The 16697-nt window shown below is 37.7% G+C and overlaps 2 protein-coding genes across 2 annotated transcripts in view; one reads left to right on the plus strand and one right to left on the minus strand.

The window, feature by feature from the left end:
- L3MBTL3 (L3MBTL histone methyl-lysine binding protein 3) overlaps window positions 1–16697 on the plus strand; it is a 179108-nt gene that overhangs the window by 128600 nt on the left and 33811 nt on the right. The gene's annotated exons all lie outside the window — the stretch shown is intronic.
- Window positions 1–16697, minus strand: part of SAMD3 (sterile alpha motif domain containing 3) — a 52469-nt gene that overhangs the window by 5629 nt on the left and 30143 nt on the right. The window contains exon 7 of the mRNA XM_045865532.2: window positions 2777–2977. Within this exon, the coding sequence (XP_045721488.1) occupies window positions 2777–2977 (201 nt within the window). The remainder of the gene's footprint in view (window positions 1–2776; window positions 2978–16697) is intronic.

Consider the following 16697-nt stretch of genomic DNA (forward strand, 5'->3'; position numbering starts at 1 on the left):
ATTAATCTGAATAACAAAAAAAAAAGACGATTAAGATTAGTAACCTGTGGGACAAAACCTGGAGTGTGGAGAGAGGAGCTTTTCTGTGGCTGATCATTCATGGCTAGGAGTTTGGCTGTATGGGGTTTGGGGAAGGTGGCACAAATAAGTAAATACATTGAGGATAATGGGTGCCAGGTTTCTTGCTGTTAAGGAGAGTTGGAATGTATGTAAATGGGGTCAGTTAGAATAAGCCCTCTGGTTTGGGTTGGAATTGAAGGTATAAATGTGACCTCATGGTTTTTAATACTTATGCATGGATATATGAACAGATACAGATTGTGTGTGTGTGTGTGTGTGTGTGTACGTGCATGCACACCTATACAAAGGTATATATCCTGGCTTTATTCTGTGAGAAATTGTAGAGCAATAACACCTCTGTAGCAATGAGCATACCTAGGGCTGAAATCTTAGTCTCTAAATATCATTCTCATTTTCTGTTTAAAGAATGTGTTTTGAGGGGAGGAGGGTGATGAGTGCAGGTGGTGATGAAGGATCCATGTAAACTCTTTGGTACAGTCTCCCACACTGGCTGCTTCTCTTCTTCCACACCTGTGCCCACAAGCTCCCTAGGCTCATAGGGCTTCACAGTGGTAGTAGCAACAAGTGGTGGGAGTAGTTTCAAGCAGGGGCATCTGTCCTGCTATAGGGATTGGTTGTTAGCTGGGTATTTATAAGTAAGGTCGAGCTTGCTTTTATTTTGGGAAGCACAACAAGGGTTTTATAAATTATAAATCCCAGCTGGCTGTACCAGGCTTAGTTACAGAGGTACTTCCTGAAGAAAGCTAAAACATTCAATTCTTTTGTTTAAAACAATAGATAGACTACTTTATTCAGTAAGTAGCACAGTCATTACAAAAACCATATCCCAATCCATATTTTGGATATAAAAGATGAAATGCCTTGGGGAATTGGAAAAAAAGAGACAAGACAAAGCATGAGAGACACACTCTTAGGTCTAAAATCTGCTTTCCACCCCCCACTCAGACTTATTCTCATCTACTGTTCTTTGAAAGGCTGCTGAACCATAGCTTATCTATTTTAATCACTAAACCTGTGCAGGCCACACTCCCATGAAGACCCCGAAGGCTGCAACATTAGTGTCCAGACAGCCTTACCAACTGCTATGGACTGAATGTTTATGTCCCCCGAAAATTCGTATGTTAAACCTAATGCTCCATGTGATGGTATTAAGAGGTGAGACCTTTGAGAAGGGACTGGTTATGAGTATGGAGCCTTCATGAATGGGATTACCACCTTTACAAGAGAGACCCCAAACAGCTACATTGCCCCTTCAGCCATGTGAAGTGACAGCTAGAGAGTGCCATTCATGAACCAGAAAGCAGACTATCATACCAAAACTGCCAGTGTCTTGATCTTGGACTTCCCCACCCCCAGAACTGTTGAGGAATAAATTTCTGTTGTTTATAAGCCACCCAGTCTATGGTATTTTTGTTATAGCAGTCCAGACAAAGACACCAACCATTCACTAACTCATTCAGCATTCAAAACAATCAACATTCCGTTTGTATTGCATGCACAATATTCTGCAAGGCACTTGGAGAATTACTAACATGTTTATAATATGCTCCTTACACTTACGGAGTTTATAGGCTATCAGTTTGACAAGGTTTTGCTTTAAAACAATATATTGTAGGTGTGTCAATTTGGCATACTCTTCTAAGAGCCAAAGCCTCCTGGCTATAGCTGTTCCTAGCAACCAAAGATGAAGAGAAAGCAACGAATAACTAAGGTAGTGTTGCTGAGAGACGAGTAGATAAAATAATCCACGTGAAACACTGAAAATATGCTTCCTACATAGTAAGCAGATGTTTGCTGTAGACATGATTTTGAAAATGAAATATGCAGGCAAGTTCTTTTTTCATTTTTTGGAGGAAGAATAACATGGAAAACTTTTTTAAAATTAAAAAAAATTTTTTTTAAAGATTTTATTTATTCATTTGAGACAGAGAGATACAGAAAGAGAGAGCATGAGCAGGAGGAGATGCAGAGGGAGAGGGAGAAGCAGGCTCCCTGCTGAGCCAGGAGCCCAACGTGGGGCTTGATCCCAGGACCCTGAGCTGAAAGCAGATGTTTAACCACCTGAGCCACCCAGGCGCCCCAACATGTAAAACTTTTTATTTTCAAAATAGTTGATTGCAACCACAGAATTCTCCCATGAAATGTGTTCCCAGGTAAAAACTTTGATGAATCTTTCATTATGTGCTACAACTAACATTACACTAAAATTGTAATAGGACCCCTTTAATGGCCACCTTAAGTAAACTAAATTGAAGGGTATTTGATTTACCTATTAAACTTCATATATTCCAAGACCACTTTATGAAGTTATTTGGGATCATAAAGGAAATAGATTTTGAGTAATGCTGCATACTAATAGTTCCTTAGTAAACTATCTTGATTGTCTAAATGCATGCAAAGGGAAAATGTTTCACACTGTCAAAATACCCCTAAGTAGTGGTCCTCCCAGCCTCCCCAGTATGTTCAATGACAGGGAAATCTTTAAATCTGAACGCAGGCAGTGCATGTTACTAGAATATGCTTTCAGAAATTCTTACCAAATGGTCCTAGTTGTAGCCTGTGGAGTCTCATGTATCCTACTGAGATTCACACCCACCATTTGCTATCTAGTGCTGTTACACTCCAAAGGAAAAGAAAAAAAAAAAAATCAATGTGGACATTAAAATCAGAGAATATTATAAGCAAATAAAGATACCTGATAAGGGCACTTCAAGAAAGGAAACATTTTAAGAATGTCCTTCAGAGGTGTTCTGCTGCCAATCAACTTTCTTCTTATTTCCAAAGTCTGACTCATCCTCTTATCAATTTCTTTCCAGTCCTTTTCTGTTTTCATATATTCTTGCTGGAACCAGTTAATATGTTCATCTGCCTCAGAATCTAAACAAACAGTTTCTTCCTGCAAAATATTTTTGAAATATCAATATGTTTCATTTTTCAAGTGGCAGTTTAACACTTCATGAGAACTTGAATCCTAGGCCGTTATTGCAGACTCTTAATGCACTCCTAAGGTGAGTGTTACCACATGTGATTACACTTGGCTTTGACTGTGGTTAACAAATGGACAGTCTTTAACAAATCAGAGAGTTCATTACTTACTATCATTACTTGCAATCTGTTCTCTTGACAGATGTAAGAGTTACTTCATTTTTTACATACCCTGTTAGTGGAAACCTAGATTATCTAGAAGGTTCACACTTAACAGGAATGTTTTTTTATTTCTACTCATTTAAATATTAAAAGAGATAAAGAGGTTTTAAATTAAGGTTTTGTCATTGCTACTGTTTGTATTTTTCCTTTTTAAATGCCTTTGTGTAGCTGCACTACTATGCCATAAAATCCAAATTCAAAATAATAACAGTGGGTATTTTGTGATACTAAATCATCAAACTGTCAATTATATTTATTATAAATTTGAGTACATTGGGTGGGGTTGGATGGCTAGGAAATACCTCACATACCCTTACTAAAAATCCAAGACGATCAGTTTGAGGAGCCAAAAAAAAGATGTTTCTAGAAAAATTTGTTGAGGGGCAGTCAGACAACAAAAAGAAATAAAAGGCATCCAAATCGGCAAAGAAGTCAAACTTTCACTATTGTAGATGACATGATACTCTATGCAGAAAATCTGAAAAACTCCACCAAAAATTTGCTAGAACTAATATATGAGTTCAGCAAAGTCACAGGATATAAAATCAACATACAGAAATCTGTTGCATTTCTATATACCAATAATGAAGCAGCAGAAAAAGAAATCAGGGAATCAATCCCATTTGCAATTGCACCAAGAACAATAAGATACCTAGGAATAAACCTAATCAAAGAGGTAAAAGATCTGTACTCTGAAACCTTAGAACACTTCGAAGGAAACTGAAGAGCACACAAAGAAATGGAAAAACAGTCCACGATCATAGATTGGAAGAATAAACGTTGTTAAAATGTCTATACTACCCAAAGCAATCTATACATTTAATCCAATCCTTATCAAAATACCACCAGCATTTTTCACAGAACTAGAACAAACAATCCTAAAATTTGTAAGACCCTGAATAGCTAAAGCAATCCTGAAAAAGCAAAGCTGGAGGCATCATGATTATGGACGTCAAGCTATATTACAAAGCTGTAGTCACCAAGACAGTATGGTACTGGCACAAAAACAGACAAATAGATAAATGGAACAGAATAGAAAACCCAGAAATGGACCCACAACTATATGGTCAACTAATCGTTAACAATGTGGGAAAGAATATCCAATGGAAAAAAGATGGTCCTTCAACAAATGGTATTGGGAAAACTGGACAGCAACATGCAGAAGAATGAAACTGGACCACTTTCTTACACCATACACAAAAATAAATTCAAAATGGATGAAAGATCTAAATGTGAGAGAGGAAACTATCAAAATCCAAGAGGACAACATAGGCAGCAACCTCTTTGACCTCTGCCATAGCAACTTCTTACTAGACACGTTGCCGGAGTCAAGGGAAACACAAGCAAAAATGAACTATTGGGACTTCATCAAGATAAAAAGTTTCTGCACAGTGAAGGAAACAATCAACAAAACTAAAAGGCAGCTTACACAATGGGAGAAGATATTTGCAAATGATATATCTGATAAAGGATTAGTATCCAAAATCTATAAAGAACTTACCAAACTCAACACCCAAAAAACAAATAACCCAGTTAAGAAATGGGCAGAAGATATGAATAAACACTTTTACAAAGAAGACATCCAGATGGCTAACAGACACATGAAAAGATGTTCAACATCACTCATCATCAAGGAAATACTTTTCATACTGAAATCTGACTTTTTTTATTTTTATTTTTTAATTTTTTAATTTTTTTTTTAAGATTTTATTTATTTATTCATGAGAGACAGAGAGAGGGGGGGGGGCAGAGGGAGAAGCAGGCTCCCAAGGAGCAGGGAGCCCGATGTGGGACTCGATCCCAGGACGCTGGGATCATGACCTGAGCCGAAGGCAGACGCCTAACCATCTGAGCCACCCAGGCGCCCAATCTGACTTTTTTTTAAAGATTTTTTTTTTTTTTTTAATTTTAGAGAGCATGAGCAGAGGGAACGGCAGAGGGAACGGCAGAGGGAGAGGCAGAGAGAGAAAGTGAGAGAAACAGACTCCCTGCTGAACCTGGAGCCTGATGCAGAGCTCGATCCCACAACCCCAAGATCATGACCTGAGCCAAAATCAAGAGTCGGACACTCAACAGACGAGCCACCCAGGCACCCCCGAAATCTGAATTTTAGGGCCACTGTGATAGATTTAGACCAAAGGAAATAGGTTTTGAGAATTTTGACATATTAAGAGTTCTATAGTTAACCTGGATTATCTAAATATGTGTAAATATCATCTACTGCATTATCCAATTAAAGTTCTTTTAAATGACCACATTTGAAATAATGCAGAAAAAAATCTGTATAAAATTCAACATTCCTTTAAAACTAAAGAAAAAAACTTTCATCAAAATAAAAGGAGGAATTTCTGAAACTTACAAAGTTATCTACCAAAAACCTAGAGCTAACATTTTTAATGTTGAAATTTTAAAAGAATTTTTCTTGAGAAACAAGAAAATGACGCTCCGCTATACTCTTATTCAGCCTTTTACTAGAGATCCTAGCCAGAGTAGTAAGATAAGAAAGAGAAACAAAAGGAATAAAAATTGGAAAGATAGAAACAAACTGTTCATAGATGATGATGTGATTTGATTTTTTAAGAGAAAATTCAAAATGATGTACATATAATGTATTAGAGTTGGCGAGAGAGTTTTACAAAGCAACTGAATATAAGATAAATATACAAATTTGCTAACAAACAGAATATGTAATTTTTTACAGTTTCAACAAAAAGTATAAAGCACCTGGGAATACAACTAATAAAAGATGTGTAAGACCTTTATGGAGAAAATTATAAAATTATTAGAAAATACTAATGAGACAAATTAATAGATAGACCTACCGTGTTCCCTGTTAGAAAAACTCAGTATCATAAGGAAGTCACCTTTCTCCAAGTAGAGATATAGATTCAATAATATTTTTATCAAAATCTAAAATCTACCAAAAACCAAAAATTAATGTTTTAAGAACTCAACAAGCTGATTCTGAAATTCTCATGAAAAATTAAAAAGCCCAAGAATAACCAAGGCACTTTAAAAAATAACAATTAGGTAGTGATGGAAACTGAAAACTATCAAGACATTTTTACAACTATGTAAAGAAGGAAAGTTGATATTCATGCAGGGATAGATAACATTACTAGGGCAACATGGTAGAGCTTCTAGACACAGATCTCTGGAAAGAACAGAGATGATATCACAAATGCCTGGGAAAGAGGACTGTTTTATAAAAGGTACAGAAAACTGTCTATCCATATGGGAAAAAAAAAAAAAAATCTATACCACACACCTTATACAAAAGTAAGTTACACGTGGCTTAAGAACTTAAATGTTAAGGCAGAACTTTAAATTTTAAAAATGTATATAAATAATTCTTATCATTTCAAGGTAGGAAAGGAGTTCCTAAAAAGTACTGATCATAAGAGAAATGATTAACAAATGTAACTACATTAAAATTACAAACTTTTGGTCAAAAGATTTCATAAAAAAAATTCAAAAGGCAAGGCACAAACTAAGAGAAGATATTTACAATGATACAACTGGTGGAGTAGAATACAGAATATATAAAGAATTCTTATAAATAAATAAGAACAAGGGCAACCTCAGAAAAAATAGGTAAAAGACATGACTGGGCATTTTACAGAGAGGGAAACTTGAGTATTTTGTAAGTATGAAAGATGATAAACCTCATAAATGATTAAAATGAAAATAGGAACAAGTAGCATTTTACTCCCTACCTATTGGTATTTTACTTGGGATGGGAGGGAGTTATCTTGATATCTGATCTAAATGGTATCTTACTTGGGGGTGTGACAGGAAGAAGTCTGATAACAGGAGCTGTTCAGTGAGTTTAAATATCTATAATCACCAGGAGAACAACTGGCATTGTCTTATACAGGTGAATATTTGCATACCCACGGTACCAGCAATTCCACTCCTACGCATATCTCCTTGGAAAGAGCTTGCACATGTACACCAAGATATACAAGAAGAACGATCACAGCAGCATAGCTCATAGAAACAAAAACTGGAAACCAGGCAAATGTCTGTCAATAAAAGAATATCCAAATAAACTGTTTTGCTGTCACAGGAGATTTTTAAGCCAATGTAAAAATGAATGAACGACACAACTGAACTGAGCCTGGATGAATCCCAGAGACAATATATTAAGTGAGAAAAAGGAAGTCATCGATGACATACTCTATGTCATTGCATAAGCTGCAAAAACAAGCAAAACTAAGCAAGATACCTTGCGCATGTGGCAAATTCATATGTTTCAAAAACAGGTGGATGAGAAACAAAATTCAGAGTACAGGGCAGTGGTGTTAGAAAAGTAGGTGATGGGAGAGGAGAGAAAGATGGACAGACACGAAGGTATGGACAGTGTTCCGATTTTAAAGCTGAATGTTGGGCTCACAGTGTTTATTTTGTCTCATAAATTATACATATGCTATGTACATTCTTTCATAAGTCTCAAATGTATCTAGTGAGAAGTTTTTTTAAAAAAAAGGAAAAATGCTAATTTTTAAAAAGGAAAGGGAAAATTTATAATTATAAACAGCTTTCATTTTATGTACTGTAGTGGGAGTTCTATAATTGGTAATATTGAAATTTGTAGACAAGTATACACATAATGAACGCCTTCCCCTGACACCCCCACCCAATTCATGAAATGTCCCAGAAAGTAGAGTTTCTGGAAAGCTTCTACCTGATTGGACTAACATAATGTCAGAAGGTTGTATCCTAGATTGAAGTACTGTATTCAAAGGAATAGCGGGCTGCATCAGAATTTAGAATTCTCACCTTTTAATGATTCATGTATCGTTAGAGCCAGAAGGAACTTAGACATTGTCTGACCTGTGCTTCTCGCTTTCTGATGAGCAATCTGAGACTGTCAAAGGGGAAGTGACTTTCTTAAGCATGGAGATGGCCAGGTGCAGGGCTTCCTGTGTTGGTGTAGCCCCCGACTTCTCAAAAAGATGGGTGGCCTTGTTCCGACAGGCTGGTTTCCTTAGCGGTGCACATGGACAAGAGGGAACCAGGGGATGAGAGAAGTCTGAGTCTTACAAAACAGCAGTAGCAGCACCAGGATGGGGGGGGGAGGAGCAGGGGTGGGGCGCGTACGTTAGTCTGCACGTTTTCTGTGTGCTACTCTGGTCTCTATTCTGGACACATTACATGTATCATCCAATCTCAGAACAACTCTGTAAGGTGGTTTATTAGATGAGGACACTCAATCACAGGATGGGCAGTGGGTGGGGGGAAAGGGGGACGTGCTCAAGAAGTAATGGACAGAAGAAGGCATGAAGCAGGGAACCCAGCACACCTAGCCAAGGAATCCCAACGAGTGGACACATTGAAGGGAAGTGTAGGAGTCATCTGTGGGATTTGTGACTTCAAAGGAATCAGAATAAATTAACCAGAACATTCACTTGAGTTGGATCCAAACTGGATAATGAGCTTATGCCACACCTCCTTTACCACACGAGTGCTGGTAACAGAGTGGGCCCTCAGCTCCAACACCACCATGACCTTGACCTACAGCCATGGGGGCAGGGGCGGGTTGGGTAGAATAGCGGAAAGCACAGTTATCTAAACCAACGGCTGGAACAGAAATAAGGAGGACACTATTTCTAAGTTAAATTTGGACAGAAAATTGAGACTGCTCTTGAAGTAGTAAGACACAGCATGGTTCAAAATGTAGTTACAACTTTTTTCCACACAGAGATGAATAAAAACTCACCTTGACTCTTATTAAAAACACAACTTTCCTCTGCATCCTGCAATCTGAATAAGTTTACAAAGAAAATGCCTGTGTAAATTTAATAATTCTTATACGTATATCCTTAAAAACCTACTTTAAAGGCACGATGGAAAGGTCCTGTACCTAAGATTTGGGGACTCTAGCTCTGAACATTATCAGCAGATAACTGGTCATGCTCCCTGTTAACTATGGTATTCCCGAGAGAGTGTCATCTCCCCTTCTAATGCCTATAAGGGTGTGTTTCTCTGAGTCATCCAGGTGGTGGCCACAGGAGGTGACCGAGCACTTGAAATGTGGCTAGTCCAAACTGAGATGTAGGCTTTGAAACACTGAATTTCAAAGACTTGATATACCCACCCCCAAAAAAGGTAAAACATCTCATTAACATTTTTTCCTAATGACTGCATGCCAAAATGATAATTTCATGGATATACTGGGTTACATAAAATATACTAATATAATAATTCCACCTGCTTCTTTTTGCTTTTTTTTTTTTTTTTTTTTTTTTTTAACGTGGCTACTAGAGAATTTTAAATTTTGTGTGTGGTCCGTATTACATTTCTGCTGGGCAGTGCTATGTTAGGTGCTAGGGTTTTCTTCATATCAAATTCCAGTCATCCCTGTTTCCAATTCCATTGTCATCACATTGACTGTGGAAATGATGTTTCTCAATGTAACTTGAAAAGTCTCTCTGCTTAGTATTCAGTTGTGTGGCTCAGTCAATCATCAGGGAAACAGCAGCCACTTTGCCCCATGCTTCCAAGTGCACAGCTGACTTGTAAAACTTCACAGTGTTAGTGCATTTGCCACCTGCTGATGGCAGTAATTGCATTATATCCCGAATGCAATTAACTGCCAACATTTTTCTTCAACTTTTGCTGTTCTGCTCAGTTTTGCAGCATGGGAGAAACATCTGTGCAAAAACCTATAAAAATGATTAGTATTTATTCAATAAATCATTATGTGTCAGGTGCAGTAAGAAGCAAACAGTAAATGCCATAAAAGAAATCCAGGGGCGCCTGGGTGGCTCAGTCGTTAAGCGTCTGCCTTCGGCTCAGGTCATGATCCCAGGGTCCTGGGATCGAGTCCCACATCGGGCTCCCTGCTCTGCGGGAAGCCTGCTCCTCCCTCTCCCACTCCCCCTGCTTGTGTTCCTGCTCTCGCTATGTCTCTCTCTGTCAAAAAAATAAATAAAATCTTTAAAAAAAAAAAAAGAAATCCAAAGGAACCTACGAGATATTCTTAGCATTTGGCCCTCTCAGCAGTTTTTGCATGACTTTTGATTCCATTTCACTTCTAAGTGAAGGAAAGCTAACACACAAAACTACTTCATGACTTTTAAAGTTACAGAACAGAAATACCCAGTAAGGAGGAAAAGAAAATGTTTTAAGATAGAAATGAATCATAAGTCTAGTGTTAGTAATTTAACACCTGGCAGTTTGTTGATTTATTTATTTACTTAGCAAATGTTTGGAGGATTTGGGGGTACAAGAACAGCCTGCAAGATTTATTAAATCCCTGCATCACTGTCCTGGACATAATGTGGGGTTTGTTGTTGTTTTTTAAAAAGCACATGTTAATCCCTTGGAAGAAAATGCCACCACATGTTTGATAGGATATTTCACATCAGATTGGGCAAGATACTAGTTTTGTTTCCTCCATGTTTCAGACTCTGAGAAATGTCCTTAACTAAGGTCACAATGGAGATGATCTGCTCCGTACTGAGGAACTAGAAAGAATCTCCAAATGGATTAGCTGAAAAAATGAAAACTAGGTTTTTTTGCATAAAGCAAAATAAAGTTTCCCTATGCTGTAAGCATTTTTATTGTCACATATGGTAATACTTTTCATAGATCTCCCCAATCCAGATACAGAACAGAGATACAGACTATGAAATCCCTGGGATAAAGATGGCAGGATCAGCTAGATCCTCAAAAATGCCTCTGTCACTTCATGAAGCCAACACGAAGGGAATAACTGAGATGTGGATCCAAAGCCTGACAGACTGTGCAGGGAGCCCCTGATATCACTCAGGATAGGCAAAATTATGCTGCTGTACCTGACGACCCCCAAACCTTACAGCAAAAAATGTCTATTTGTTGCTCATGTGACATGTCCATCTTGGGGCCCAGGTCCTCATCCTCCTCAACCAGGGACCTGGCTCTACCACCGGGAGTTGTTAGGCAACACGGATAAAGAAAGGGGGGGTGGGAAGCTGGGGCATTGCACACTGGATCATCCATGCACATGTCACTTCTGCTCACATTTCTTGGTTAAAGTCAGTCCATGGCCACCTCTAACTTCAAGGTAGTGGAGAACTAACAATCCTACTGATTGTCTGGAGGAGACAAGATGGTTAAATTGGTGAGGAGCTACAATGTTCACAGTCCTCTACCTCTTGAGTTTCTTGTAATGTGAGAGCAAAGCTCTCCTTATAATTTAGACCAGTTTTAGACAGGTCTGTTAGCTGTAGCCAAAACCATTTAACTGAGATATCAGAACACCCAATTCTCAAACCAGAGAACAATGAACAAAATGAATTCTTTTTTTTTTTTTAAAGATTTTATTTATTTATTTGACAGAGAGAGGGCACAAGCAGGGGGAGCGGCAAGCAGAGGGAGAAGGAGGCTTCCCGCTGAGCAGGGAGCCAGATGCGGAGCTTGATCCCAGGACCCCAGGATCATGACCTGAGCTGAAGGCAGATGCCTAACTGACTGAGCCACCCAGGCGCCCCTGAACAAAATGAATTCTATATTCAGCAAAACACCTTTCAAATATGAAAGAGAAATTTAAGATATTCCCAAATAAGTAAAAACTGAGAGAATTGGTCACTAGCAGATAAATAGAAGGACATTAGACTGTGACTCAAATCCACATGAAAAAATAGAAACCTGGTAAATGTCATTACATAGGTAAATCTAAAAGACAGTATAAATGTATTTTCTGTTTGTAACTCTTTTCTTCCATCTTATTTTAAAGACAGTTGCATGAAGCAATAATTATAAATCTGTGTTGATGGGCATACAATATATAAAATGTGATTTATGTGACAATAATAGCACGAAAGGGGAGACGGATAGAGTTATATAGGGACAAAGATTTTGTATGCTATTGTAATTAAATTGATATTAATCCAAACTAGACTATTAAAAATTAAGATGTTAGTTCCAATTCTCAAGGCAACCACTAAGGAAATAACTAAAAATGTGTATATACTAAAAGAAACAATAAGGGAAATTGAATTAGTACACAGAAAATATCTACTTAGCACAAAAGAAGGCAGTAATTAAAGAATAAACTAACAAAAAACATATGATCAATAAAAAACAAATAGCAAAATAGGAGACATAAATTCTATCTTATAAGTAATTATATTTAATAATTAACAGAATAGATTGCAAAAATTATCCAACAATATGCTGTCTACCGGAGACACACTTTAGATTCAGACCCAAATTGTTTAAAGGTAAAAAAGATGGGCAAAGATACAACATGCAAACAGAAACCAAAAGAGTGATAGAATGGCTATACTAATATTAGACTAAATAAACTTTAAGACAAATTATTCCTAGAGACAAAGGAAAATATTTTATAATGGGAAAAAAGTCAATCCATCAGGAAGCTATAACAATATAAACTTATATACACCTAACAACAGAGTCCCAAAACTCATGTGGCAAAAACTGTCAGAATTAAAGGGAGAAAGAGACAATTCAATAATAATAATAGTTGGAGACTTGAATACCCCACTTTCAATAATGAACAGAACCACTAAGTAGATGATAATTAAGGAACTAGAAAACTAGAACAGCTGCTATTCCTGGAGAAGACAAATGGATTGTAGGGACTCAGAACTGGATATAACAAATACATCATAAAATGAAGACCCCTGAGAAGATGATATTAAAGGCAGTTGTGAAGAAACTGATTTATAGAATTAAGTCGTTTATTTAAAAAAAAGAATTAAGTCATTTACTGAAAACTCTTAAAAAGAAACTAAACATAGGACAAATTAACTGACAAAGATAAAATAATCTATGCACTTAAAGATCCTATTAAAAGCCTCTCAACTGAGAGAACGTCATTGCAATTAGAAAAAAAAAAATTAGAAAGAGAAGCACAAGCTCCTGTAGAAACTTCAGAGTCCTTTCTATACTGCTTCAAGAATAAATTTTCACCAAATATCCAATTTAGAGTTAATCTACCTCATAAGAGGAGAATCTTTTCAAGGTAAATGAAAAGAGCAGCCATAAATGTAAAGAACTGGACAGCTGAAAAAGTCAAGCCAAATTTTTTTCAGATAATTTTGAATGAAGCATTGGCTTCTTATCAAAGTGGCTTATATCCCATGAGCAAAAAGTTTATGATAATAGGTTGAGGGCTCTGCTGGCTGAAAGAAACCTCAATAACTTAAGAAAAGAAAATGCATGCATTAATCAAAAAATGATAAAGAAGAGTTTAAGCATTTCAAAAGTATATTTACATCCTGACGTTTCAAACGGGGCATTTGCCAGATGCTCAAGAGGACACCTACGAATCCTCTGGTGAAGAGATTTCCAAGTAAGGATGAGCATCAGGCTGTGATCATGTAAGGATTCAGGCCCAGGGCCTCATGTAGACCAGATGCCACCACCACCTCCATCCCAGGAAGACAGAAGCAGGATTCCTTCAGCAGGGTATCCCCATCATGTCACAGAAGTCTTTCCACAGGAGTAACACATAGCTTATCCTGATGCTCCTTGTGTTGACAGGTGCCCAGAACCTTCTTTTGGTCCGACCCTCCCACTTGAATGTGGCATCCCTAGCCTAAGCTCCAGTTCTGTGAGTCCCAGGGGCTGATTCCTGAGAGAAGGCCCTCCCATCCTTCCCCTTATTCTGAAAAATGAGGATGAATCTCCCCAGAAACTGCTTTACTGAGGAACTTTCCTAACCCTGCACATCTTCCACAGGCAAGAAAAAATGTCTGTACCCTAAGCACTAATATGATACTAAGCAATAAACACTAAGTCATCAAACGTCATGTGGCAGTGGCATAAAAACAGAATGATAGACTAGTGGGATAAAGAGACAGTGCCCAGAACACACCCACGTCTATTTGGGAACTTAATATACACTAAGTGTCAAGATAAACCAATGAGAAAAGGATGGATTGTTTAGGAACTGATGTTGAGAAAGTGGCTCACTCTGTGGCGATCCCTACTTAATAGCATATAAAAGATGGACTCCAGATGACTTAAAGGTCTAAACATGAAAGTGAAAACAATATATTTAATAGAACAAAGAGTAGGAGAATATATTTGTGACTTAGGGCACGGGAAGGACTGCTTCCTACAAATTAACAAAAAAAAGATGCCAACTCATTAAAAAATGGGCAATGGATCTAAAGAGGTAGCTTTCTAAAAGAAGAAACTCAAGGGGCTAACAAACGTGAAGAGATGCTCAGACTCAGTTATCCAGGGAAATGCAAATCACAACAAGAATGACATTACACTTGCTACCTAATAGACTTGGCAAAATGTAGAAGGCTGGGTAATGCCAAGTGTTGGCAGGAATACAGGAAGATGCATGACTGTGGGAACGAGACAAAGTCATCTGGAGAATAATTGGTCAAATTTAAGTAAATGCACACCATCTGCCCCATCAGCTCCATTTCTGGGTATACAACCCAAAGAAGTAACACATAGGTAGGTCCAGAAGCAGACATGGATGATGATGTTCTCTACGATGCAATTCCTAATGGGGAGGAACAGGGCTTGGGGCAAGGAGTACTTTATAATTCATTGCAATCATGGACTAGAAATATGCTAATATGAATGAGTCTTAAAGAGTGTTAGTGAAAAAAGTAACACAGGAATGAAGTATAGAATACCATTTTTAGTAAGTCATAGATACATAAACCCAAAATGATAGTGCACATTTTAGAACACTTACAGATTAAAAGATACTTATAGAACACATTGGAATGGTGGCTCAAGGGCAGAGGGGAGGGACGAGCAGACAGGGATGAGAACAAAACAACATGAAGAACAATGACAGGCCTCACATGGGACAATGACCATGACAGGCCATGAATTATGGAGTCAGACTCACTCAACTTTAACACCTGAGATTTTTCACAAAAAGAAAAAAAATATGCTACAAAGTAAAATTCCATTACACTGCTATGCAGTTCTATACAATTCCTATAAGCTTTTAAAACCAGTATCTTCATTTAAAAAGGATAATGTCAGCAACTTATGACATTACTCAGTTAAGTCTACTGTTTTGAGAACCTAATTATACCTCTGTTTCTAAATATAAGACAAAGTATAGTCAAAGACTATTAAGCAAAGGAAATAGATTTATCGATTCACAGGGCTGCAAATTGCTTGGACCTAAAACTGGAAGTCAGATACATACGAGCTATAGCACAGCTGCTGCGTTGGGCTTCATGACACAGCAGCAAAATGAGGTCATAAGGTTGGGAAAAGATTTTTAAACATTGCAAAATGCCCAGTATTTTGGAGGCTTGATCTAGAAACAAAGTCTGGGATTCTGACAATGATAGCCATCCATGTAACATGTTTAAGTCTTTTTAGTGACAGAATATGAGGAAGCTGGGTAGATTTAAGACTCACAGGTGGATGCTTTGGGTTTCATAGTGTAGGTTAAGCAGCGCTAATCTGGCGCAGAGATTGGGATAGGAGGAAAGTTAGGGACAAAAGGTCCGTGACCTATACTGAGACCCACACAAATTCTGCTGCCTCAGTTATCGGCAGAAGCCCATGTGACAGAGCTAAGAAAAACACCTTCCTTCACTGAGACATCTACCTTCAGTTCTTTGGTAAATTCCTTGCAACCATCAAAAGAGAAACAACAGAAATGAAACAAAACAAATGAAAATCTCTTCCCCTCTCTTACTCCTTTCCAAAATCCTCCTCTAGTTCATCCAAACCCACTTCCCTGCCTTTGAGGAAATAGCCTGAATCCTGACTTCTGGCCTCCATCAGCATTTTCTGTCTCTGCTGCACATGAAATAACTTTTCTGCATTATGGAAATATTGTGCCTGGTCAAGAAAGTTTAAAAGATGTGAAAGTTACCAAAGTATCTTAATCCAAAATGTCTTTAATTTTCAGAAATCTTAAAGATACTGCAAAGGAGCTATCAAAAGTTCAAAACAGAGATGGGAAGTAATTTAGGCAATTCATTTGAAGTATCCAATTCTGTGAGATAAGTAGTATATTCAATGGATTTGTCTTTCCATTCTTCTTAGGGTTTTACCATTTGCCTTGTCACCATCCAGGGTATAAAATAGAGAGACACATTGTTTCTGTAATATTCTAGTGTGAATTTTTCCCCATTCTTCAAAGCTTTTGGCTCTAGAGAACACTAGGTCACATACAGAGATGTTACAGTCTCTGAAAGAATCAGCAATCTGTGGCTCCATTTGTAAGGAGGAGAAAAGTAAATCTTCACTGATTAGATTTGTTTGCCAGGAAAAAACACTGTCTCTTCAATGGTCACTCTATAATCTCTTATTGCCCCAGCTGACAAGAAGGTCAAAACTAAATTCTATTGTAACTTAACTCATCTCAGACTCTGGTACATTCAATTTTCTGTGTTTTTTTGGGGTGGGGGAGAAGGGGGATGTGTTTTTGTAGCAAAAGTCCCTGCATGGATCCTAGCAGGATTCATCTGAGTATTCAGGGTTGTCTGGGGGCCGAGGGGGGGGAGGGAAGAGTAGAA

Source organism: Mirounga angustirostris, unplaced genomic scaffold, assembly GCF_029215605.1.
Source record: "Mirounga angustirostris isolate CCGP_5_RB_7025 unplaced genomic scaffold, mMirAng1.0.hap1 SCAF_8, whole genome shotgun sequence".
NCBI lineage: Eukaryota > Metazoa > Chordata > Mammalia > Carnivora > Phocidae > Mirounga > Mirounga angustirostris.